This window comes from Eptesicus fuscus, chromosome 5 (genome assembly GCF_027574615.1).
Source record: "Eptesicus fuscus isolate TK198812 chromosome 5, DD_ASM_mEF_20220401, whole genome shotgun sequence".
In the NCBI taxonomy this organism is placed as follows: domain Eukaryota; kingdom Metazoa; phylum Chordata; class Mammalia; order Chiroptera; family Vespertilionidae; genus Eptesicus; species Eptesicus fuscus.
The window spans coordinates 29,998,139-30,024,650 of NC_072477.1; the positions used below are offsets into that span (position 1 = coordinate 29,998,139).

General features: G+C 41.8%; 1 protein-coding gene across 6 annotated transcripts; it reads right to left on the reverse strand.

Moving 5' to 3' along the window:
- Window positions 1-3,756: 3,756 nt before the first annotated feature.
- PPP1R36 (protein phosphatase 1 regulatory subunit 36) lies at window positions 3,757-25,337 on the reverse strand. 6 transcript variants are annotated; one of them, XM_054715995.1, is made up of 12 exons: window positions 25,146-25,337; window positions 24,344-24,405; window positions 18,696-18,734; window positions 18,246-18,326; window positions 17,321-17,418; window positions 17,158-17,224; window positions 14,034-14,132; window positions 7,471-7,605; window positions 5,417-5,459; window positions 4,929-4,984; window positions 4,657-4,845; window positions 3,757-4,173 (listed from the first exon to the last, which is right to left on the reverse strand). In XM_054715995.1, the coding sequence occupies exons 1-12, from the start codon at window positions 25,212-25,214 to the stop codon at window positions 3,987-3,989; spliced, it is 1,125 nt and encodes a 374-aa protein (XP_054571970.1). In that variant the 5' UTR covers window positions 25,215-25,337; the 3' UTR covers window positions 3,757-3,986. The 6 variants fall into 6 exon arrangements, with proteins under 6 accessions (XP_054571970.1, XP_054571966.1, XP_054571969.1 ...); XM_054715991.1 differs by having other exon boundaries at window positions 4,929-5,107; window positions 25,146-25,334; XM_054715994.1 differs by lacking the exon at window positions 14,034-14,132 and having other exon boundaries at window positions 4,929-5,107; window positions 25,146-25,336.
- Window positions 25,338-26,512: the final 1,175 nt, after the last annotated feature.

Here is a 26,512-nt window from a genome sequence, read left to right on the forward strand (position 1 = left end):
AGCAGTTAAAATCATGTCTCAGGGGATACTAGCTGACGAAGGAGAATGTTCGCAACTTATTACTATGTGAAGGAGAGAGGTTGCAAACAAGGGTATGCGCATGACCCCATTTTTGTTTGGATGAAATGCACACGAATGACTGAAAGAAGGTTCACAAAACATTAACAATTATAAGTTATCCTGGTGGTGAGATTGAGCTTTTTTTTTTTTTTTCTTTGTACTTTCCTAAGGTTTTTTTTACACTGAACAAGGATTAATATATTCAACTTTTCTGTAACCTGTCTTTCTCATAGAAACCTTTGCAATTTCTTCAAAGAATGACAAAGCAATAAAAGAAAGATCAATATGGAGTATATTAATAGGAAAATAAGCAAAGGATATGAATAAGAAACGTAAGTTGAGAAACTTCGAAACTGTCTTCTAAGGTGGCTGCATCGTTTTGACTCTCACCAGTAATGAGTTCCTGTTGCTCAGCATCCTCACCAGCATTTCGTATTGTCAGTTGTTGTTGTTGTTGTTTTAAATAAGTATGTAATGTTATCTCATGCTTTTAAAACTTGCATTTCCTGGTTACAAATAATGGTGAGCATCTCTTCATCTGCATATTTGTCATGTGTATATCTTCTTTGGTAAGGCGTCTGTTCATATCTTTTGCCCATTTTCCATTGGATTGTTTGTTTTCTTGTTGAATTTTAACAATACTTTCTATTTTTGCATACAAATTTTCTATCAGATGTTTTGCAAATATTTTCTCCAGCCTGTAGCTTGTCTTTTCGTTCTCTTAATTGCCGAATATTTTAAATAAAAAGAACCCTCTTGGTAAGCTTTAATGATGCACCTACTTAAAAACCATCAAAGGGCTCACATTTAAGGCTGTTGATTAGGGAGTTACAAATAGGGACTCCCTCTGAAGAGAACTAGAATCAGACCAAGATATGTACTTGGATTTCACCCCATCCGTGCCCTTCGCTGATGCCTTTGTGCAAGGCACAAACTGAACAATCAAATTGCAACAAGCCTCCTGGATCTATAAATCCTTACTGCACTTATAGAACCTTCCAGGACAGGGCTCTTGCCTGTTCTCCAGCCACATCTCATCCTTCTATCCTTCCTCTCTACCCCACAAAAGCCTTATCCGCAACCTGGACGAGCTTTGCTTCCAGCCTCAAGATTGTCATGTGTCCTCTGCCAGTGTGGCAGGCTGGCTTTTAAGATGGACCCCAATGTCCTCACTTCCTGGTATTCTCCGCCTTGTGTGCCCCCTCCCCTTGAGGTGTGCTTGTGACTTGCTTCTAATGAATAGAACAGAGCAAAAGTGATGGCATCAGTTCTAATATTAGGTTGTAAATGACTGTAACTTCTGTTTTGCTTGCACTCTCTCTCTCTCCCTCTTATATTCCTTCACTCTAATGAAACCAACTGACATGTTATAAGCTCCTTATGGAGAGGCTCATATGGCAAGGAACTGAGGGAGACCTTGGGCCAATAGCTTATGAGGAGCCGAAGGAACTTAATTCTGCCAACAACCACTTAAGTCATGTTGGAAGCAGATCAACCCCAGTTGAGCCTTTAGATGACATCAGACCGAGTTGACACTTTGAAAGGTTTTGAGAGATGACGAGTCAGAGGATTCAGCTAAGCTGTATGCAGATACCTAATCCCTAGAAACTGTGAGATAACAAATGTTACTGTTTTAAACCACTGTGTTTTGGGGTAATTTGTTATGCAGCAATAAATAGCTAATGCAGTCAGGAATATCCCCCTACTCACTTCCCACCTATTGAATTGCTATGTGTCTTCAAGTCTCAGATTTCAATGTCACTTCCTCAGGGATGACTTTCCCTTTTTCTGACAATCCCCCACATATGAGCAAGTCTTTGGTTATATACGCTCATAGCATTCTCTTCTCTTTTGCCACACGCATCACCACTACAATTAACTCATTATCTAAATATTTGTTTCCTGTCTGTCTTCCCCCAAGACTTGTCAGTTCCAAGTCAGAGTGTTGTGGAGCGGATGCGAGTGAATGACCACTGGAGCCCAGACCAAATTAAAATTTAGGGAGCCTTTATTAGCCAGGCAGCCGGGTGACCCGGCGACTGCTCTGCCATTCTCCACGCCGGGAGACCAGAGAGCAGCAGCGACCCTTTGTGTAGGACCGCTTTTAAGCATATTAACCACATCCGGTTTTTGCAGAACAAGTAACCCAAGACAAAATAGTTTTTCCCAAGCAACGTCAGGATCATGCCAATGACGACCATGTTATTCACAGGGTCATCCTGTTCTTCAGAAAGTTGACAGTGTTCTATGAAAGAAGGCTACGTGAGTGGAAGGGGCCATGAGACCATATCTCAAGGCCTGGCCTAGTGTCAGCACTGACAACTCTATCTGGGGCATAGTCCACGGCCTCTCTGGAAGCATGCTCAAAAATTCCCACTCTCCAACAAGAGCTGACTATATTTTTTCCACACTGAGTTCCCAGCACCAAACGTGGTGCACAGCACAGAGTGGGGATATAGTAATTGTAGAGGGAAATAATGAATAAACAAACGAAGGCATTAATAAATGAAGTACACCAATCTTGCAGTTCAGAAAGGAGTCAGAGAAAGCCCAGCGCCCTAGTAAAGACAGTATGAAAGTCTCACAACTTCCAGGCTGTATTTGTTAAAAAATAGCAAAAACAAGAAACAAAAATGAAACCATGTCAACATGGTCTAGATAAAAATGTGTTATGACAGAGTGCCTTATAACCAAATTCTCGACATAAATAAAAAGTCTGGCAAGGGTTAACTTATAATCCTGGATCTTGATTGAAACTTTGCAGTTTTAACAGGAGTAACAGAAACTAACCTGGGATAATCAAGGATGAGAGAGTGAAGACAGAGGAGGTTTAACAGAAGCTGCCCCACATGACCAATAGGCTGGGGCTGGCGTTCCTCGGCTCCCGGTATTACACCTGGGAAAGGGATCCAGTTTTTTCTATGCATTGAATGAATTTTTAGCTAACTGCTAAAAGAAGGACTTCAGAGTTTGATTATACCCTGTGGCACAGAAAGGTAAATTCGGTGCAGTTGTTTCACTTGGCTAAACTCCTACAGGACTTTTAAAATGATAATATTATATAATCAGCAGCTCTGTATTCCACCTAGTGCCCTGGCTTCACTAGAGTTTCCTAATCTTCACTGCCTACCAAAGAGCATCCCTCCACTCCCTAGCCGGACACTCAGCTGAACCTTCCAGCCTGTTCTTCCACCACACCCTTTCACCTACATCATGCCCGTGCCACTCCTTGGCCACAGGGCACACTCGTTCATCTCTGCCTTTGCATGCATTCTTCCTCTGACTGGAAGTTCCTCTTTAGTGCCATCTGGTCCTTGCAACAGCAAATTCCAATCAGAACACTGCGGTCCCCGCGTCCCCCCCCCCCCCCCCCCCCCGGAAGTGATTGCTCTTCTGCTCTGTCCTCTCAGGGCACCAGTGTTGACCTCTGTCATCTTCAATATTGTTTTGTGAACAGGCACGTATTTTACTCATCCTTTCTACTACCCGGACCTGGAGGATATGGTCTCCGTCTTGATGATCTTCTCTCTCCACATAACCCAACACAAGGCTTTGAAGGGAGCAGGGGCTTAATCCATATTTGTTGTTAAATGAATAAATAAAAGAATTAATGAAACATATATGTTAAAAGGCTTTTAAATGAATCAGATATACTTTATATCTTACTGCCAGTAATAATAGAGCCATAGAAAGAGGTTTAATATTTAAAATATTTAATTTGCCTTTTTATAAAATTTTTTACAAACATATCAAAGACACTTTGTTATAAAGCAAAAATGAACTTAGAAATTAATAAAAAGAATATTTCTTCACTAGTCCACTAGAACACTGGCTAAATGTCCTGATATGTTACTCTAGTCACACAGAAGCCAGGGAGGTAAATAAATGACAAAGCAAACTTAATTACAGAAATGGAATGGACCAGATTACTTAGGGAATGATGTTTGAGAGGACAGTGTTTTCATGACCAAGTCCAGTGTATCCCGAATCCTTACGTTATTTCTTTCTATCAGGAAAGACTGTCTCCCGGGCGATTTCATGTTTTCTTCTGGTTCAAGGGGGAGAAGAGTGTGGGGGTTGAACAGACATCGAGGCTGCCCCAAAATGCCAACTCTGTGAAAAGAATTATTGGTATAGCTAAAGCAGTAAGGGCAAAGACTAAAGGTATATGGCTGTGGTTGTGTGTATGTACACACAGCTTTTTTTTTTTTTTTTAAGCATTCCCTGTTTCCCTGAACCACTGTGGTCTTAAATACGGGTCAAAAACTCAGCCCCAAACCAGATTTGGTACCGGTCCTTCCCCCATTTCCCAAAGATGATTCTTCTAATGGAAAAACCTCAGCCTTATAAAGTCTGCTACTCACTTGTCCAAACTAGAACTAGCTTAATGTTCTAGCAATCTTTTCTAGTCTAGGGTGTCCCAAGAGCTACTCTGGAGAGGAACAGGTGGAAAGGAGCAGGGGTGGGCAGGAAGATGGTGCTTTCATCTTTGTTCAGCTTTTTGGCAGAGGCCTGGTGTCTGAGCCCCTGTCCCTCCTGGCCCAACCTAGGAAATGATACTCGGGGCCCTCTCTTCTCTTTCCTTGGGCCGCTTACATTGGCATGGGCACAGACTCCATCTTTTCCATGTGCTCTTGCATCTGGGCTGGGAATCTGGTGCTGATTTGATTCTTTTTCTCAAAGATATTCTGAGCTTTTTCTCTGAGAGACGGCAGCAGAGTAGACATGACTGGGGAGCGCATGTGAATGGCTGTTTTAATCGCTGGGCGTTTTGCCATCATTCTCCTATGGGGGTAAAGGTGACATTTAGGTCACATCATCCTATTTTCTAGAAATATCCTTGAGCTTAGAATGTCAAAAGGCCATACCTGAATTGTACAAATGTCATGCGTTTCTTTTCCCCTCCTGATTCTTCATCCTCACGCTTCCTTCGAGGAATATTAAACATATTGGTACGAAAGAGCCTCCCTATTTCTTCCTCAATCTCTGAGAAATGTTGACGTCGGAAAACAATCCAAGCTACATATGCACAGAAAGTATAAAAGGACTACAACGGAAAACAGGCAAGAATCACAACCCAGAGCTATGATATGAAAAACTCCCACCTATCTATATAACACTGCTAAATAGATGTAAACCCAGTCAATCCAATTTTTCAACATTCCTAAAAAGCTGTGATAAATTATACATGTACTAACCTTTGTAGGAGGAAAATCAGACCAAAAATACGTAGTTTGTTAGCATCCTTTTGAAAAAGGGCATTCACTATAAATAAGCACCTGGCAAATGGCTATTAGTTGTTGCTATACTTCAATTTCACATCCAAGAGAAAAGCCCCCAAGCATAAGTGACTCACCTCAAAGAATTTCCAGTCTTTTTGTGTATTTGATATTTTCTCCCTGCAATATAACAGATCACAACTCTAGGTTGAGAGGGAAGCTCAAATGTTCAGTGAACAAACCCTTATCTTCAAAAGGTCCCTTTGCAGGATCAATACCTGTGGCCCCAAGACTATTTAGGCACATAAATGCTGGCAAGATGCATTGGTAATGAGTCCCAATGTGTTTTTCTCCAACTTCTTAGGTTACTTAGATCAAAACCCCTGGAGTGTTCTATCAAAGGTTAATAAATATAAATTCAGGATAAACAAGCCAAGAAATGTATTCTTCCAAATGCTACTGGTGATGTGAGTGTTGGGTGGAGTGGAAATATGATGAAGAGGCAACATGAGGTGTTAGTAGGTACGGAAATAAAACAACTAGAGGGTAAGACTAAAATGAAGAAAAAGGAAAAAAAATCAATGGTTCTGGTGATTGGGTGCAGTAAGAAGTGGAAATATATCATTATGCCATGCAAATATAATCTACGCCATGCGATCAACAGCCTGGGGACAGCAGTGTGCTCGTCCTTCTGAATGAGCACTAGTGACTAATGGGCAGGAAGCTATACAGCATGGAGACGACGGACAAAGGGACGATTCACATCCCAGGATGGAGCAGGATGGCATGAGATTTCATCACAATACTCAGAACAGAGTGTGACTTAACTTATGAATTGTTTATTTCTTGAATTTTCCATTTAATATTTTCAGACCACAGTTGACCACGAGTAATGAAAACCTCAGAAAGTAAAACCACAGGTAAACTAACGTATAAGCAAAACAAACAAACAAAAAAACAACAACAAAGAAAATGAGCCTGAACTGAAAATATATCAATATAAACAACAATAAACTCAAGTCCTATTTGAGGAAGCCCTCACAGGTGGTGACAGAAGACTTGACTTTGGGTGGTGGGCACTCGGTATAATATACAGATCTTGTAACATAGAAACCCACACCTGAAACCTATATGTTCAAGTCACCCCAATAAATTTAAATAAATGAATAAATAAAGTAGCATAACTAAAGCAAAAAAATAATTAAAAATTTTTAATATGTTTTTATTGCTTTCAGAGAGAGGAAGGGAGAGGGAGAGAGTGATAGAAACCTCAATGATGAGAGAGAATCATCGATCGGCTGCCTCCTACACGCTCCCTACTGGGCATCAAGACCAAAATCCTGGCATGTGTCCTGACTGGGAATTGAACTTCGACCTCCTAGTTCATGGCTGGATGCTGAGTGACACCGGCCGGGCAAGACACTTTAAAATTTTAATGACTGTAGTGTATAAATTGTCATCCTTAGGTAAAAATTGCCTTCCCACAAACAGGATCACCTCACTAGCTTGTATCCACAACTGTTGTTGCATCAAAACAAGCAGGAAAAGGGCAGGGGACACACCCATCAAACACGCCCATCACTCGGTCTCCCTCGCAAGGCAGCCAAGGGGCCTTTGCGTGGCAGCCGGAAGCCTTCCTGGTTGAGAGCAAGATTCCATTAATCTGATATATGCTGAGAGAAAAGACTTCTTGTTGTTATTAATCCTCAACTGAGGATATTTTTTCCATTGATTTTTTTAGAGAGGGGAAGGGGAGCAAGAGAGAAACACTGACGTGAGAGAGACACATCGACTGGGTTGCTTCTGGCACGTGCCCTGACAGGGGCCAGGGACAAACCTGCAACCGAGGTACATGCCCTTGGCTGGGAATCAAACCCAAGACCCTTTGGTCCCCAGGTTGACGCTCTAACTGGAGCAAACCAGCCAGGACTGAGAGAAAAGATATTTAAACCCAAGCAGTAGATGGTTGTTAAAATATCAGCAGAGATTCTGGGATTCTTCCCATACTTTCTCGGCTTTCTCAAAAGAAACATCACATGTTTTGGGGGCAGAGCCTCAGCTGAGCTCAATTATTCTGTACAACAAAAAAAAGGAACCTTTCTCCAGGGCACCTAAAGTCAAATTTAAGAGTTTTAAGGACATGGATATTCAAACAAATGATGATGGAATGAAATCCTAAGTGTGCACTCACCTCCCGCAGCACATGTGATGCTTATCGGGCATTCCCAAGCCCAGGACAAGGACACAGTACTTCTGCGCCAAGTATTTCTGTGCCGCTTCTAACTTAGTTAAAACCAGTTCCATCTCTTTTTTCTCCACAAGGCCCCTGAAAAGAAAAACGATAATTTGGATTAATTTTGGCAAATACCTACATTCATTAATGAAAAGCCAGAAGTATAAACTATTTTGAAGGAAATACAAGTGAATCCACACATCCGACTTATCCTTTCATCTATCTTATTCAAGCTGTGGCAGAGGCCCTCAAAGTCCTTTGATATTTATCACTGTCATCAGCATCTCAAATTTATGGTGAATTTTCATTTTTTAAAAAAATATATATTTTTTTATTTATTTCAGAGAGAAAGAGAAAGAGAAGGAGAGAGAGAGAGAGAGAGAGAGAGAGAGAGAGAGAGAGAGAGAGAGAGAGGAGAGAGAGAGAGAGAGAGAGAGAGAGAAACAGCACAGGGAATCAAACCATGACCTCCTACTTCATAGGCTGATTCTCAACCATTGAACCATGTCAGCCGGTTTCACTTTTTTATAGATTCTTTATACTTTATGCCGTATATCCTTAATTTTATATACAGGCAGTCCTAATTTATTACCTATCTTGGTTTCTGAGGCAGTTAGCAGTCCACTTCCCTGCTGTTTTGCTAAAACATGGAGACTCCCACCTGCGCTTCCCAGGGTTCCTGATGTCACTACTAAGGGTTGGGGCTCAATGTGTGCCTATTCGCACCTCTGTGTTTGCTAAGCAGGCATCTGGGGATTACTACTTTGAAACTGTGGCATTAATTACAATAACCTTTCTTCCCCTTGAAAACATACCCCAGTTTAAACTGAATTGCAAATGAACTTTAAGGCAGCCTGTTCAAAGGTTACAGCATGTCTGAAGCATGTTAAAAGTTTTTGCAATGGATGGACCTTCAGAACATTATGCTAAGTGAATAAGTCAGTCAGAAAAAGCCAAGAACCATATGATTTCACTTATACCTGGGATATAAAATTGAAACTCATGAGCATAAACAGCAGTGTGGTGGTTGCCAGAGGGAAGGGGATGGGGGGTGAAGGAGGGCCTAAAATAAGGTGACAGGAGAAGATTTAACTTGGGTGTGGGCACACAGTGCAATATACAGATCTTGTAACATAGAAACCCACACCTGAAACTTACATGTTCATGTTGACTAATGTCACCCCAATCAACTTAATGAATAAAATAAAAAAAATAAAAAAAGTTTTTGCAGTATAGAAGGGAACAATATTGCCCACAATACAGTCCAATGACTACTATGGAAAATGTATCACTAACTTTTTTCTTTAAAAAAAAAATATTTTTATTGATTTCATAGAGGAAGGGAGAGGGAGAGAAACATCAATGATAAGAGAGAATCATCTATCGCCTGCCTTCTGCATGGCCCCTATTAGAGATTGAGCCTGAAACAAGGCATGTGCCCTGACCAGGAATCAAACCAGTGGCCTCTTGGTTCATGGGTCAACGATCAACCATTGAACCATACCAGCCAGGCAGCATTTTTCTTGCCTTTTAATTTTCAGGAAGATTTAAACCAAAGAAATGCACTCTAAACAACAGGGAAAAATCATTGCCTCTTCTGATGTTAATCACTAGGCTAACTACATGAGGCTATGCTGTGGGGGTTTGAGAATAATATGGATAGTTCAAAGCACAAATCATTACCATATGTGATGAGAAGGCCTGTGAGTGGCTGAAATAAAATAGATTTCTGGAATAGACAAATTGGGTTCCAACTTTAAATGCCCAAATTTCCCATAACCCAACACACATCCCCGCAAGCACCCGACAGCCATCACTGTGCCTGCCTGCCTGTGTCCTTCAGTGGTCCCCACCCTCACCATTCACCCCTGCTTTGCCAGAGCTGCCAGTGGCTAATATTCTTTTGTTGTTGTAAACAAAACAAAGCAAACAACAGTCAAGAAAGACCTTGAGACTTTCAGGCCAATGGTTCTCACGTTTTAATATATGTAAGAATCGCCTGGGGTTACTTAATAAAAGTGCAGTTTCCCAATGCCACCCCCTCTCAAAGATTCGGGCTCAGTAGGTCGGGGTAGAACCTGGCATTTAAAACAAGCCCAGGTATAACCCTCTGGAAAAAAAATTGAAAATAATTTCAAGTGCCATACAATTGATCATAAACTTTGATCCAATAATCTCTCCCAGAATTTTTTTTTAATCTTCCAAAATTAGGGGGAAAATCTAATGTATAAAGATATTCAATACAGCCAAAACCAGTTTGGCTCAGTGGATAGAGCATCGGCCTGAGGACTGAAGGGTTCCGGGTTCGATTCCGGTCAAGGGCATGTACCTTGGTTGCGGGCACATCCCCAGTAGGGGGTGTGCAGGAGGCAGCTGATGGATGTTTCTTTCTCATCGATGTTTCTAACTCTCCCTCTCGCTTCCTCTCCGTAAAAAATAAATAAAATATATTTTTAAAAAAAGAAAGATATTCAATACAGGGGGGTGGGGGATAATTCGGGGATAAGGACACATATGTAATACCTTAATCAATAAAGAAATTTAAAAAAAGATATTCAATATAATCATTATTTATCTTTTATCTATCAGAAAAACTATAAGTTCCCAAAATATATAAAATATATATAGCCAGGTACTTAATATAGCATTTAACTTAATGTGTGACTCCTGTGGAATTTAAGCCAAGCACCAAAGTCTGTACCCTTAACCACTATACCATACTGTCTCTTAGGTAAATCAGTAAGTCAATAACATACATTGGATTGATGAAATGTTATGCCACCATTAAAAATTGTAATTAAGGCCCAGCCAGTGGTTGAGCGTCCACCCATGAACCAGGAGGTCACTGGTGCGCTTCCCAGTCAGGGCACATGCGCGGGTTTTGAGCTCAACCTCCAGTTGGGGGCGTGCAGGAAGCAGCCAACCGATGGTTCTCTCTCTTCATTGATGTTTATATATCTCCCTCTCCTTTCCTTCCTGAAATCAATAATAATATATTTTTAAAATTATAATTATGAAGACTATAATAACAAAAAAGACTTATGACATGATGTTTAAAACTGCATACATTAAAATAACTGCATACATAATTGTGCCTTTGTTCAGAAACTATATGTCTGACGGTGGAGTAGAGGTACAGTGACCACTGAACCAAAGAGGTATCTTAAGACTCAAAAATGAAGCAGGCAAGTCCATTCATTATAATAAAACTTACTCTAGGGTAAGTTACTTGCAAGGGACAAAACTGGGGCAGACAGGCAATCCAGTGGTCTAGGTCTGCATAGCGAACTCTGCCATCAGACAGCTATTACAGCCAATATTTTATAGTATAGCTGGACTACTAATGACTGACGAGACGAAGAATGTAGTACAAGCCAGGAACCATATCTCCTGGTGGATACTTGCTTAGAATTGATGCCAACACCTAGTTTGATATTTATCTCGGTTGCTATGTCATTCTGGCCGTTTACTGACAGGAACCTTTATAATTACATTGTGTGAGTTTACAGGACACAGCTAGTCATTAAGTGAGGCTTTAGTGCTGGTGGAGACTAGTTAGGTCACAGTTCTCAGCATGGAAACTTGAAGAGAAACCAAAGCAGGGATACAGAGATGGAGTCAGTTTTGTTCACATCAACATCTATCCACTGTAGTTCCTAATTATAAGTGGATGAACTGTGGGAAAGCCAGCAGAGTTGATTGGTAGCAGGTGGTGGGCACTTTGCACAGTGGTTTGAGCAGACTGTGGAGTTAGGGAGACCTGGGTTCTAATGTCAGCTCCACCAATTACAGGGTATGTCCACTATTTAATCTCTCTGAGCCTAGTTTCTTCTTCTTGTATAAAATGCGGATAAGGCTTCTTCTTCTGGAAATAGGGGTTTTAATAATCTAAAACCAACAAATGTATCTTTGCTCTCCTTCCACCTCCCTTTCTGCTCTTCTCTCACAGTTTGGCCTTTCTTCCAAGTGCCAAGCACTAGGTTAAGATAAATATGCATTATTACTCTGTGAAGTAGGTACTATTATTATCCCTATGTTATATCTAACTAGTTCGATTAAAATCAATTTTTTTCCTTAGAGTTATTTATGTCCACATATCTCAATCCAATCTGTATTTATTTCTATTATAATAAGTAAAGCAACAGACTACTGTAAGCCTGAAAATGAAGTTACCATAATTTTTTTAGAATCACACCATAGAATCAATGATTTTAAGTCTTATTTATTTATTTGAGAATATGCTTATTAAAGCTGGGGACAGTAAAACAGAGGAAGATCTTAAGCTAGAAGAGGCAAGATCACAGCAACAGGAGGAGCCTAGGCGGAGCTGCCCTGACCCTCTGGAAACATGAGGAAGGTTGAGCCTCGGCGAGGCTGCCTTGGCTTTTTGGAAGGAAAGTCACGGAGGTGAAAAAAGTGAGCCAGCTGGGCTGAATGGACTCAGGAAACAAGTTATAGAGGCAAAAGAAGGGCCCTTGGAGACAGGTTCAGGGGGTTAGCCCAGGTGAGTTGTTGCTGCCCTCTGCTCCCCTGCTTGCAAGTCTCCTGAGAACCCTTGGATCTTAGGAGAAAGAAAGCAAAAATACACACCTGAGAAAAGAAGGTTGGGGGAAGGCACGGGAATGCTCAAAAGAGAATGCACTTGTTTGTTTGTTTTTATCATTCTGTAACTGATTCCTTCTAAGAAAGCCTACCTTATACCACTGTGTTCTCATAAGTTTTAAAATAACTAAGAAACCTTTCTTCTGTTATCTACTTCCATAAATTAAGAAATGAAACAAATATCTGCTAGATTAGCAATATTCCTCAGAATTAGGAGAGGAAACACCTTACAACATATAAGCTAACATGCCACCAAAGTCCAGCGAGTTTCTTTTTGGGAATAGTAAGACGCCTCAAACATTCTGAGCCCACAGTCGGCTTGAGCCCCTTTGCTGGCTTCCCACAGGAGCACTTTATGATCTCTGGATGCCCTGCTCTGAAAAGCAGATCTGAAATAACATGGATGTTGCATATTATGATGGCTTAAATGGAGCAGCAGTGTGTGAATTATTTATTTGGTTCTTTACAAAACTGCTGTCCAGATATATTTATCTATCCATAAAATCAGACTGCTTGTTGTATACAAGGATTTTGCATTTTGAAAACATTCTGCAGCCATAGGTTAATGACTCTACCAGCATTCCTAACAGCTAAATCACTGGGTTGGTTCCACATGCACTGGCAAAGGGCAGGCTGGGCACTTGGAAAGTTCCATGGGTTTTGAAAGGTCACCAAGCCTGAGAGGCATTGTTCTGCTCTGGACTCTGAGTTCCAGATTCTTTCCCTGTGTGTTGCTCTGAGTCACCTTTGTCTAAAGCAGTTAAATTCTTCACATGCAGCCTAAGAAATTTTGTGGGTTTTTTTTCCTGTGATATGAAATATTATTTTGGTTAAATCTGTTAATTTTTTTAAATATATTTTATTGATGTTTTACAGAGAGGAAGGGAGAGGGATAGAGAGTTAGAAACATGGATGAGAGAGAAACATCGATCAGCTGCCTCCTGCACACTCCCTACTGGGTATGTGCCTGCAACCAAGGTACATGCCCTTGACCAGAATCGAACCTGGGACCCTTGAGTCCGCAGGCCAACGCTTTGTCCACTGAACCAAACCGGTTAGGGCTAAATCTGTTAAATTTTTTAATGCTTAGTTTTTTACTAGACACTTACAAACCTTTTGGCAAGAACTTTGTAAACATAAAAAAGCATACACATAATATCTATATCTATACTGTCCAATATGGTATCCATGAAGCTACATGTGGCTATAGAAAACTTACTGTGGTTAATCTAAATTGAGATATGTTTTAAGTATAAAGTAGATACCAAATTTCAAAGACTTACTAAAAAAAAATAGTAAATAATTTCATCGAAAACTACCTAATGTTGACTGCATATTATAATGATAATATTTTTGGGTCATTGGGTTAAATAAAATATATTAAAATTAATTTCACTTGTATGTTTTTACATTTTAAAAATATGGCTACTAGAGCCCTAGCCGGTTTGGCTCAGTGGATAGAGTGTCGGCCTGCAGACTGAAGGGTCCTGGGTTCAATTCCAGTAAAGGGCACATTCCTGGATTGAGGGCTTGATCACCAGTGGGGGGCATGCAGGAGGCAGCTGATCAATGATTTTTTTCTCATCATTGATGTTTCTATCTCTCTCTTCCTCTCTGAAATCAATAAAAATATATTTAAAAAAATAAAAATATGGCTACTAGAAACTTTTAATTGCATATGTGGCTCTAATTATATTCCTATTGGGCAGTGCTGGTCTATATTATTTGGAATATTTTTTTTCACCAGAATACCCACTGGGTGAGTTATTCAGTGAACTTTAAAAACTGGTGAACTCCTCTCATGTAAAATGTTTTAGTTTACTACGAAGATTTAAAATTTTCCATCACCTCTTCACCACAGACAAAAGTTCATTTTAATACCGGTAAAACTCTAACGCACATTACAAAATTCTGCTTACACCATATAGCTTTTGGGCTGCTTCTCCAGTGAGCTTTTTTCCAAGTAATGAGATAAATAGTACAATAATGCCATGAGGAAATGATCAAGATTCTTATTCCTATGGGAGATGAAAATAAAAGATATTAACTCTAACATATTTCAAACGCAAGTTTCTCAAAAAAATATATGAACACAGCTTAATAAGTAGAAATACATGTTATATCTACCATACAATTACTTTTCCATTTAAAATTCTATTAAATGTAAGAAATCTATTGAAGATGTAAGAAATCTGATTTTTTCAAATAAGGCTTTTTGGAAGGTCAGACATGAAATTATAATTCTGCTAACTGATAACTTAAATTGATGCTTTGCTTATCAATTATTTTTAAATTTTAAAAAGTTTTTATTATACAAGTAATATTTTCCCATTGTTTAAAAAAAGATACACAAATATAGCAAGTAAAAAGTTCTCTCAAAAAACAAAACAAAACAAGTTCTCTCCTCTTACCCCTCTGTCACCATCCTATTCAAGTTTGTTATGAATCCTTACCTTTAGAGAGCGCCTGGGAAGGCACCTGGGCATTTCTTTAAATTGGCAGCTGAATCCAGAGCGGTAGGCAAAGCCACGTGCTGGAAACTCGTTCTGCCAAAAGGCAGAAGTGTTGTCAGCTTGACCTTCATTTCTGCCCAGGTGCCAGGGGTGGGTTTTATTATTTAAATCCAGCCGAGCACCAGTAATGAATATGACTCAGGCCCACCCAAGAATGCAAATAATCTCCTTTGTCTTGACTTTTAAGTAAAACTTCCTGGTATTTGGGGGTATAAAATAAACACGCTGTATGGGCTCTGGGTCACTGTCTCTCCATCAGAATAGGACAGCGGTCCCACCCGGTCCCAGCTTTTTCCTTCTATCTGTGACTGTCTCTTTCTTTCATTTTTCTCAATCCCCAGCCGCCCCTACTCAGGAACTAGACCGCTCTCTAGCTGCGCTGGATGTGGAAAAAAGAGAAATATTGACACTTCCCTAACTTTCTAAAGCAAGCATGTCAAACTCAAAGGCTAAGACGGGCCAAATAAACAAGGTTTAAGTTTATGTGAGCGTTAAAAAAACAAAAGCTTCAATGTTCATAGAAACATAAGTTTATTTTGATAGAGACATGCTCAATACAAAGGGCTGAAATAAATGAGTAATCGTTAAAATAAAATAATACAACATTTTAATAAAAATTAATATTTTTTCTTGAACAGTAACTTACCAGACTCTTAATAACTGCACAAATTAATAAGCATAACGCAAATAAACCTATTTTTCTTGTTCTCCGAAAGCAAAATACTTCCTGTTGCGCACACCAAACAAGTCAGTACAAGACTAATGACGTGGCAACCGGCTGCTAAAATATTCACTGCTAGTATTAGTGGAGAGAAATGGTGCACCAGCGCGTAAGGCGCGTAAGAGAAATGAATGCAACAGGATTATAGTAATCAGTCATTAGTGAACATTGTAGGTAGTTCATTATTAATATTTATGTATAACAGGACCGTGTAAAAATTAAGTTACACAATTTTTATTGAAACGTTTCTTACATACCATTATATTGTCTAGGCCGTAAAAATACTCATTGTGCGGCCCATGGGTCACAAGTTTGACATGCTTGTTCTAAAGCATAAACAATCACATCTATACCAATACAAATACATATGCATAAATATGCCTCAATATTTTTGTAATGAACAGGATAATGCTATACACACAAATTTTTACAACTTGTTTTTGTCACTTGCATCTGGGTAGCAAGGACCTCTTTTCACAATACTATGTATAGATTTTCCTCACTTTTTTTTTAAATTTTTATTGTTGAAAGTATTACATATGTCCCCCCTTTCCCCCATTAAACCCTTCTAGCCCACCCCCATCCTCACTCTTTTAAACAGCTGAATCAAGTATTCTATGTCTCAAAATTTATGTAATTAGCTCTCTATTGATGGATATTTAGGTCTTTAGAAAATATTATAAATATGCCCTGGGTGGGTGGCTCAGTTAGCTGGAGTGTCATCCCATACACCAAAAGGGTTGTGGGTTCCATTCCCCATCAGGGCACATAGCTAGGTTGTGGGTTCAATGCCTGGTCAGGGCATGTACAAGAGGCAACCAATCAATGTTTTTCTCTCACATTGATGTTTCTCTTTCTCTCTCCCTTCCTTTCTCTCTAGAATCAATGAGAAAGCATATCCTTGGGTGAGGATTAAAAATATATATATTATAGACATTACTGCAGTGATTTTGCAAGTAACCATAGCTCTGGGTAACTTGCTAGGTGAAATTGCTAGGGCACACTATATATGCATATTAAAGTTTCATAAGTCTTGCTCTCCAAAAAGATTGCACTGATTTACAATCCTTTCTCATTTGTTTTTATACTAGAAGTCACTGTTTTCTTTCTAAATATTCTTACAAGACTTTTACTGCCTCCTTTCCAACCCCAAATGGGCATGTTTTCCTTAACTATATCTTGAGAGCTGGATGAAGGTAAGCATTGCAGATTTTTCCCAGGATATTAATAACTACCTGTCTTGGGTTGGGTCCTCCCAGAAACCAACCCTGAGACAGAAAGATTTGAGAGTAAGTAGTTTACTTGGGAAGAGCAACTCAGGAAACATCAGCATATTCATCTACCAATATGCTCTCCGCATCCCCTCCCCTGAGACTTTATTGTGGGCTCCTATGACTTCTGGCGTCCTCTCTTTGGCCTGGTTCCTGAGAGGATGGCATGCATAGAGCCAGCCCCATGGCCTTTCTCCAAAAATCAGATTTGTCATCATTTATCAGATATAATCCTATATAATCCTATATAATAAAAGCATAATATGCTAATTAGACCAGACAGCCGAATGACCTTCTGGACGAAGCCAGGGCTGCGAGGGAAGCCCAGGACCCGGGTCCCTGCCGGCAGCCAGAGAGAAGCCAGCCCGGGTCCCGGGTGCCTGCTGGAGGGAAACCCGGGTCCCAGTTGCCAGAGGAAAGCTGGTGCCAGCAGCTGGGGGAAGGAAGGCTTACTCTTGCATGAATTTTGTGCATCGGGCCTCTAGTTACTTTATAATAAAGGATAAAAGATCTAAAATGTCTCACAAGCATTACATACCTCATAAATGTTGTAAAAGAACAGATCCGCTGCATCTCACTCTCTTGTAGCAAAAGCAAAGCAACAACTACAAAAAAGAAGATGGACAATTGAAAGAAGAACAAAGAGCTGCCTTAGAGGTTGACACCAGATAAGACATAAGGATGAGGAAGCAGTTACTCACATTTAACATCATTCAGTGTAACGTTGCCCTGCTGACCTCGTTTCTCTAAGGCTTGAAGTGACTTAGCCTCTCTTGAAGCAAGTCTTTTATCTGTCAACCTGTTTTAGAATATAACAGTCTCCAGTAGTGCTTTGAAAGGTTTTAGTTGATTTTAATCTATCCTGAGGTACATGAGGCTTTTACTATTAAGTATCAAGAGCCTAATTCTCAAGCTTGGTTTTGTTTAAGGTAAGATTATTTTCAGATTTAAAAAAAGCTAAAAGTTGCCCAGCCGATGTGGCTCAGTGGTTGAATGTCAACCCATGAACCAGGAGGTCATGGTTCGATTCCCAGTCAGGCACATGCCAGGTTACCGGCTCCATCCCCAGTAGGGGGCATGCAGGAGCAGCCAATCAATGATTCTCTCTCATTATTGATGTTTATATCTCTCTCCCTTCCTCTCTCTGAAATCAATAAAAACATATTTTTAAAAATAAAATAAAAAGTGCCCTAACCGGTTTGGCTCAATAGATAAAGAGTCGGCCTGCTGACTCAAGGGTCCCAGGTTCGATTCCGGTCAAGGGCATGTACCTTGCTTGCGGGCACATATCCAGTAGAGAGTGTGCAGGAGGCAGCTGATCGATGTTTCTCTCTCATCCGATGTTTCTAACTCTCTATCCCTCTCCCTTCCTCTCTGTAAAAAAATCAATAAAATATATTTTAAAAAATAATAATAAAATAAAATAAAAAGCTAGGCAAATTATTACAGGTATACATTTATAGGGACTATTGTAACTCCCACCATAATTATGAAATAGTACATGCTCTTTACTTGATGGGTATTTGCATTTCAGTGTAGGAGAAGGGGAGTGACATTTTCTTCAGGTTTGTAAAGGCTTAACCCATTCTGCTGAGAAGCGCTATGAAGGTTGGGAAATTAAGATACCTGTCTGAAGCATCAATTTCAGCAAAGTGAACAGCTTTGCCTCTCCTTCCTTTTTCCTTGGGTTCTACTGCAGGTGTAAAACTGTGATAGAAATGAGAAAATTAGGAACTTAACCTTTTCCCAGGGGAAAATAATCATATCGTGACCATAGCTTATGTAACCTTAGGACTAGGATATGTTATGAGTGGGCCTAAAGGAAATTTGAGGCACAGCAGTACTCAACTTATGCATTTACATATGGAACAATCATCTAGAAAAAAATTAAAATTTCAATCTTTATATTCAGCCTCCACATATCAGCACCTTCAAAATACTGTAATACACAAAACATTTCCAGATGAAAATGTAGCAACTTAACAAGAAACAAAGCTCATGATAAGTTTGGAGGAATGTTTTAATTTATTGAGTACCCTTTTCTCAGTTTCATCCATACAATTCAAAGTTTCTTGCCTTATTAGTTTGCTTGAGATAATTTGAGACTGGAGAGCCCTAAAATAAAAAAATTTTGAAAAAAATACATTTGCGACTATCATGTATATCAAGCCTATGAACTAAGTCAAACAAACTTAGAATTATAAAATAAAAATTTTGGAGTTAGAGGACATCTACAAGGTCATCTAGTACATGGCTGTCACTGATGGAGAGGACAAAGATGCAGAGAAGCTGGCCCAACTCTCATGGTTTGAAATGTGTGGCAGGCAGCGCCTGCCCTTAGTCAATAGTCGGCATTACTGCTAAGTCCTTATTCTCTGACCTCTGGACATGCCTTCCCCACTTCACACTTGTCCCGGGTGGCTTTTCAGCTGACCGAAGTCATTCTCTAGCTCCCTGAAGAAACAGGTTTCTTTGTGAGTGCCCTGCCTAGCTCTAAAGGCAGCCTATGCTCTCAGTGAGGTTGGAATCACTAAAAACCATCACTAGTAATCATTTGTTTTCGTCCTTTGAACTGTACCTGATTGACTCCTAAACCCCAGTCTGAGGTAGTTCTGTACCCTCCTACGGCCTCCGTACCCTCCCCCTCAACCTGACAACCCATTTAGAATCTGGTCCTTTCACAACTGCATTTTGTTAATGTGTTTTCCTAATATTACACAATAATCATGTTGCTTCCCTTTGCCCTGAAATAAATGAGAGAAAAAAATCATATTTTCCCTGTAGAACCCATCACTAAAATGCAGAGGGCTGGCCCACTCTTGGCTTCCATACAAGTTGGAGCTCGTCAGTGATGAGTTAGTAGTCTTCTCTTAGGCCATAATGACAAACAAGAGCAGTTCAAGGCTTCTGGAGGTGTAGTTTCCTCTGCTGTGTGTCCTCAGAGGAGTCAATGACTTTGGCAAAGACTCACACAGGCTGCTGGTTCTCTCCCAGCTGGGAGGAGGGGCACTTGAGACAAGAGGGATAGGAGTGCTGACACTGTGTCAGAGAGAAGCATGCCTCAGGGGCCAACCTAGATGTGGCCTGTGAATAAAGGTATTCCCTCTTTAACAAATAAGAAATGGGCATGCATGCTGACGAATTATGCAACACCATCTACACTGAGTGGCCAGATTATTATGATCTCTGAACGCATAATAATCTGGCCACTCAGTGTATATCCTATATAATAAAAGGCTAATATACAAATTGTTCCCTTGACCAGGAGTTCTACCAGCAGGCAGGCCGGCCAACCACCCATGTCACCTCCCCCTGGCCAGGCTGGCAGGACCCCACCCATGCATGAATTCATGCTCTGGGCCTCTAATATATATATATATTTCCCCCCCTAAGATGTAGTTCTAATCACAGGCTACTTCCCTGCTTAAAACTCTTTGATGGCTCCCCCGAATCCTCTGCATACACACACACACACACACACACACACACACACACACACACACTGTGTGGCCAGATTAGTATGTGTTCAGAGATCATAATAATCTGGCCACTCAGTGTATTCCTCACAAGGCATTATTATTTCATCTTATAGATGAGAGACTGATATTATCAGAACTAAATAACTTGACAACTTGACTGATACCTTGTAAGCAGGAGAGCTAGGAAATGAACGCAGGTCTCCCTGCAAACCACTCTTTACTGTCTCTTCCTTGACTGCCTGTTAAGAAATAAAGACCACTCTTTCCCTGTCTGTTACTGTGTATCCATTTCCTGCATGGAGGTTATGGGTGTCCTGTTGTATTCTGATAGGTACCTCCCTCAGAATATAGTCTGAAAAGGTAAGGCAAGCTCTGCCGGTGAAGAGGGTGCTAGGTCTTCTCTGAAGGGTAAGACTTCCAGTGTCATTCATCCAGGAAAGAGGCCAGGAAATGCAAGGTGGGGAAGAGGATGGGGAACCTCTTCTCCTGATCTGAACTTGAGAATACGTAGAAGTCTGCAAACTCTTGTTGGCTAGCAGGTGTAAAAGGTGGCCTGCCCCAGGTGGAAGGAGACTTATACCAAGGAAAAGACTTCCAGATAGAATGTGAATGCCCCTTAGACCAAGCTGTTACTTTGCAAAGCAAATTATCTGGGTTTACGAAACTCCAAAATTCCCTCCTCGCTTCTGGCTGCTCTTTCTTAAGTCTCCGAAAGCCCCCTTTCCCAATTATGTCCCCTAAATTGAGGGCCTATCTTAGGGTTCCATTTGGTTACTCTCTTCAATTCCTCTGAGTAATTCCATCTACTCAATTAATACCAATAACTCACAAATTTATATTTACGGTCCGGATCTTTCTGCAGACATATAAACTGACACGCCTGCCTACTGGACACCTTTGCTTGGGCATTCTACAGACACCTCAGACTCAGTATGTCCAAACTGAACTTATTCCGCTTTAACTTGTATTCACTATTGCTATTTCCCCCAACTCAGCAAAGAAGTGCCACCACCTGCCCCGGTGTCCAAGGCAGAAAATGTGTCATCCTTAATTCCTCTGTCATTCTTAAGCCCTCACAGTCCACTAATCATTCAATTCTTCAATATCTTTTCAATTTCTCTACTTCCCTCTCTTCCCTCTGCTACCATCTTAATTTTAGCCAGCATCATCTATCAACTAAGTTTCTGCAATTGGTTGTTGCTTTTTTAATCCTCACCTGAGGATTTTTTTTTAATTGACTTTTAGAGAGAATGGAAGGGAGGGAGAGAGGGAGGGAGACATCTATATGAGAGAGACACATCTATTGGTTGCCTCCCACAGGAGCCCTAACTGTGGAGCTGGGGATCCTGAAACCCAGGTACGTGCCCTTGACCAGGAATGGAACCCGAGATCCTTTGATGTTCAAACCGATGCTCTAACCACTTAGCACACCAGTCAGGGCAACTGCTTCTTTTTCTAAATTTTTTTTTTAATTTTTAAAATGTTTTTTTTTATTTTTTATTTTTTTTACTGATTTTATTGAGGAAGGGAGAGGGAGAAAGAAACATAGATGTGAAACATCAGTTGGTTGCCTCCTGTACGAGCCCTGACTGGAGATGAAACCCGAAACCTGGACATGTGCCCTGACCTGGAATGGAACCAGCAACCTTTCGGTGTATGGGATGATGTTCAACCAACTGAGCCATGCTGGCTGGGCTGCAATTGCTTCTTAATTGATCTCCCTGCCTCCAGCCTTGTCTCCCTCCAAACTATTTTCCATGCTGCAGGCTGAGTCACTTTCCTAAGATGTAGTTCTAATCACAGGCTACTTCCCTGCTTAAAACCCTTTGATGGCTCCCCCGAATCCTCTGAACAAATTTCAACTTCCTCAGCATGGTATGCAAGACCTTTCATGATCTTGCCTTGGTCTCCTCTATCTCTTTAACACTTGGAACTCTATACCCAACCTGCTGAACTACCTGCAGTCCCAAACATGTCCCATGCCCTCTCAAGAATGGGCTTTTGCACGTTCCTTCTGCCTAGAATGCACTCTCCTCCTCCCCAACCCAGTCTCCCTTTGCCTTGTCAACTCCTGCCCCTTCTCAGACCAGGGCTTGGCTAGCCCCGCCCCCAGGAAGCCTCCCTTTGATTCCTCTGATCTTTCTTCCTCTTTGGCTAGCTCTAGAGGGTCTTTGACTCTCCATTCTCCTGCAAGTCATCTCCCCTCCCCTCCTTGGTTTGCTGCATCACTGTCTTGTCTCCCTAGTTCTAATCTCACCCCTCCATGCTACCGTGGGAGAGGGCTAGAGCATAGATGCAGTGCCGTCCTGTACGCTCAGCAGAGACCTGTGGGGCAATACCAAACAGAACTAAGTCTGAGAGCAGTGACCTTCTGCCTCTGCAGCACCTGCCCTTACCACTGCCCCTTCTCAACCTCCTCTGCCTCTGCCCTGTCTCATCACCACTGGGGTGGCCTGTCTCTGCAGCACTGCCTTTTTTGTTCAGCATTGTGCATGTAATCCCCCTTTCAAAGCAACCATCCCATGTATACTCTCCAAAATTAGTGGAAATCAATCAAGCTATTTTCAAATAATAATCTGGTAATAAATGAAAAGAAACTTTCACATATGAATATTTTATGAATAAGGACGCCGGTATAAAACTGCTATCTGTAATTTATTAGTAGGCTTGTATGGAAAATAAGATAATTAGTTTTTTAAAATAATACTAATTCTGCCCTAGCCAGTTTGGCTCAGTGGATAGAGTGTCAGCCTGTGGATTGAAGGATGCTCCATCTCTGGTGCCGGTCGGGGTGCGTGTGGGAGACAACAAATCGATGTGTCTCTCTCACATCAATGTTTCTCTCTCTCTGTCTCTCTCCCTCCCTCCCACTCTCTCAAAAATTCAATGAAAAAATATCCTCAGGTGAGGAATAATAAAAAAAAAACACATTAAAAAACTAGTTCTTATATGAGAATTAGTTTAAAAAAATACTACAAATTTATTTCATTTATAAAGAAGGTCAGTAAGAAGAGAGGATTGAGATGGCCTTTAAATATATATGAAGTTTGCCCAGCCTGTGTGGCTCAGAGGTTGAGTGTCAACCTATGAACCAGGAGGTCCCTGGTTCCTGGTCAGGGTACATGCCCTAGTTGTGAGCTCGATTCCCAGTAGGGGTGTGCAGGAGGCAGCCAATCAATGATTCTCTCTCATCATTGATGTTTCTATATCCCTCTTCCCTTCCTCTCTGAAATCAATAAAAATATACATTAAAGTAAATAAGTATATGAAGTTTGAAACAAAATGTTGGCACTTAAATATTTATATCTACATGTACTTGTGCTTTAAAAATGGATTTTTGTCTGTCTAATCCCAAAGCTATCTTGATGTCTTTCTCATTGTCTATCTCACACTCACTGAGTATGATGTTCCAGGAGCTACTCAACAAAAATTTTCTGAGATAATCTGATAACAAACTGAATCACTGCTTTGGAAATGACTGATTACTCAAATCTTGAAATAAATACTCAATGAAATATAAACTTTTGATTATGATTCTAATGTACTGTTTAGCCTTTAAATTGTTTACTTAACACTAAATATAATGTAACTGTAAGTTACATCTGCTTAGCCAACTCCTTTCCTGGCCTCCAGCCTCATTTGTGCAACAGTCTAAAACACGTATCCATGTGAACATGTCATAGCACCCTCAAACACATCACAATTTTACCTCTTTCAGTCTGCATATGGGTATTGGGCAATCCCAGCCACCCAATTACTCAAACCAGATATCTGGGGGTCAATCTAAAGACCTAATTCTCCCTCTCCCTTCACACCCAGGTACCACATTCTATCAATTCTACCCAAATATCTTTTAAATATTTCTTAGTCCTGCACCCTTCTCTTCATTGCTACCAACATGGACTTAGTCCTGACTCTGTTTCTACCTGTGTGACTATCTGTAATCCTCCTACAACTAACCTTCTAATGGATCCCCTGCCTCTAGTCTTCCTGTGCTTGAATCTAATTGGTTTATTGAAAAATAAATATTTGGTGAATGTCTATTTTGTAAAGTTCTGTAAATGGCTCTACTGTCAGGAAGATGAGTAAGATAGTTCCTACCATTGAACGGGTTTACATTGGTGGGAATTTCAGCAGATATTTATTTTATTCTCTATACCCTTTTGTATTGTTTGAATATTTTTTTTTTACTCCAAGCACATGTAATTTTTATGAAAGCTACAATCAAATTGTATTAAAATTTACCTTCTGAATTCAAGAGTTTTGCTTTCATCTCTCCAGTACCACATGCCTAATCGTAATCCCATCTGTTGTAAAATAAAATGATTAGCAGCAAAAACAATTACAAGTTCAATTTACAATCCACATGTCACAATAAACATTTAACAGTGATTCCCATTAGTTGCTCTATGTAGAATCTTCAAGTGGTGTGTGTGTGTGTGTGTGTGTGTTACTTGAAGTGTGGATTTTCTCCTTCCTGCTGGTTTTAATGTGGTTTCAATAGGAAGGAGGGGAAGTTGCAGAATTTAGCCTGCACCATCTCAAGGCCCCTCACAGCAATCCACCGACTAACTGGGGTTCGGACCACAGTGCTGATACCACAGAACGTGCGCGGGGGTGAGACACATGCCAGGAGGAGCGGCCCCGACCCTGGCCGCCCTTCCGAGGAAGCCAGCCAAGAACAGGGGCCCCGTTCAGCCCCGGTAGCCGCCGCCCCACGGCCTCCCGCTCCGGGTCCGGGCCCGGGCCGGCCTGGGCCGCCGCAGCAGGGCTCCTGGTGTTGGAGGCGGCGGGGTGGCGCTCTCGCTAACGCCCAGGATCTGCGCGGGGAGCCCGGGTCCGCTCTGGCCGTTTGCCGGGTCCGCCGGGTTTTGTTTTCGCAGGCACCGCGCCCGCCTCTCCCGGGGGAGTCCGCTCGCCCGGGGCCGAGGGGCGGGCCGCCGGGAGGAGGCGGAGGCGGGAGGGCGCGGGCGCCGCGGGCCGGGCCGGGCGCGGGCGGCGGGGCGGCCTCCACGCCGCCGGGAGGGGCGGCCCGGGCCGCACTTACTTCGTGCCGCAGAACTCCCTGCGCGTCCAAACGCTTCTTCTTCGGCAACTCCTCCCGCACCTGAGACATGGCCTCATTCTGTCCGCCTCAGGCGTCGCCGGGCAACCGGCGGGCGGGCGGGCGCGGGGCGGGACCCTGCTTCCGCCGCGGGCGGGGGCGGCCGCCGCGGGTCCCGGCGCCGCGGCCCCGGCGTTGCTGGGCCCCTAACGTCAGCCTCTCCTGTGAGGCTTCACGGGCGTTTCCACAGCACAGCTGCGGGGCCGGGGCCGGGGCCGGGGCCGGGGGGGAGGGGGGAGGGGGGATTGTATTCCTTCACTTCACTGTATTATGTGTAATCGGAATAACTAGACTCACTTCCACTTCTCTTTGTTCCAAACTTCAAGTTCAAACCCAGGGGGGCCAGGCGGGTTTGGGGCGGCGGGAGGAGAAGGGTGCGGTGTGGGGTGGGGGATGGGGGTTGGGAGGAGGGATGAGGGGAGGAAGCTTGGAAATAAAGTTTTCAAAACTTGGTTCTGCTGCATAAGTAGATGTGAAACCCAGGGTGGGACCACTGATGACACGTCTGAAGATCCCCAGCTGAGGGGTTGTGGGGATTTCTAAGGAGCAGCGTGTGCAAAGCACCACCATTAGTAAGTACTCAAAATCAGTGTTGCTCCAAGCAACTTGCTTTGCGTCAATGGGTGTTCAATTGATACGTTTACGTCTACACTTTGCACTTTTCAAGTCATGTTTTGAATTTCTTCTTGCAGCGGAGTAGATAGGCGGACTGTAGTTCTTTCCTCCCAACACTGATGTAAGCAATGCTGAGGGACACAACGTGGCTGGGAAGGCCTCACAGAGGCTTTTGTCTTATCCCCACAGCTTGCTTGGAGGGGATGCTCAGTAAATAGTCGGTGACTGTATGCTCCCCAAATTTTTAAAATACGGCAATAGACATTCCCACTACTTTCACTCCTCACTCCTTGGTAAGACAACCACTGGTTACAGTAATATAAAATCATAGTCACTTAGATTTATGTTCCATTCACTTGAGTCCATGGCTGTTAGCTGTTCTGGTCGGCTCAGATACATAAAAACCCACCTACCTAGATGCTGGCAGTGCTGCTTTGAGGCTGTGGCCTCAAGGCTGGCTTACTGCAAGATGACTCATTTGCAAAGGAGTAAGACTATCCCAGTGACCAAGAGTTTCTCACCGAGCTGCCTTACAACTTGGGGGGAGGGGAGGAGAAGACGAGGAGAAAAACCTGGAATCTATTCACCTCACAACCATGATGGGGAAGACAGACCACACTTCTGTCAACCTCCAGTTTATCCCAATAAGGGAAGAAAAACAAAGATATTTGACACTTCACCATAGTTTAACTTCA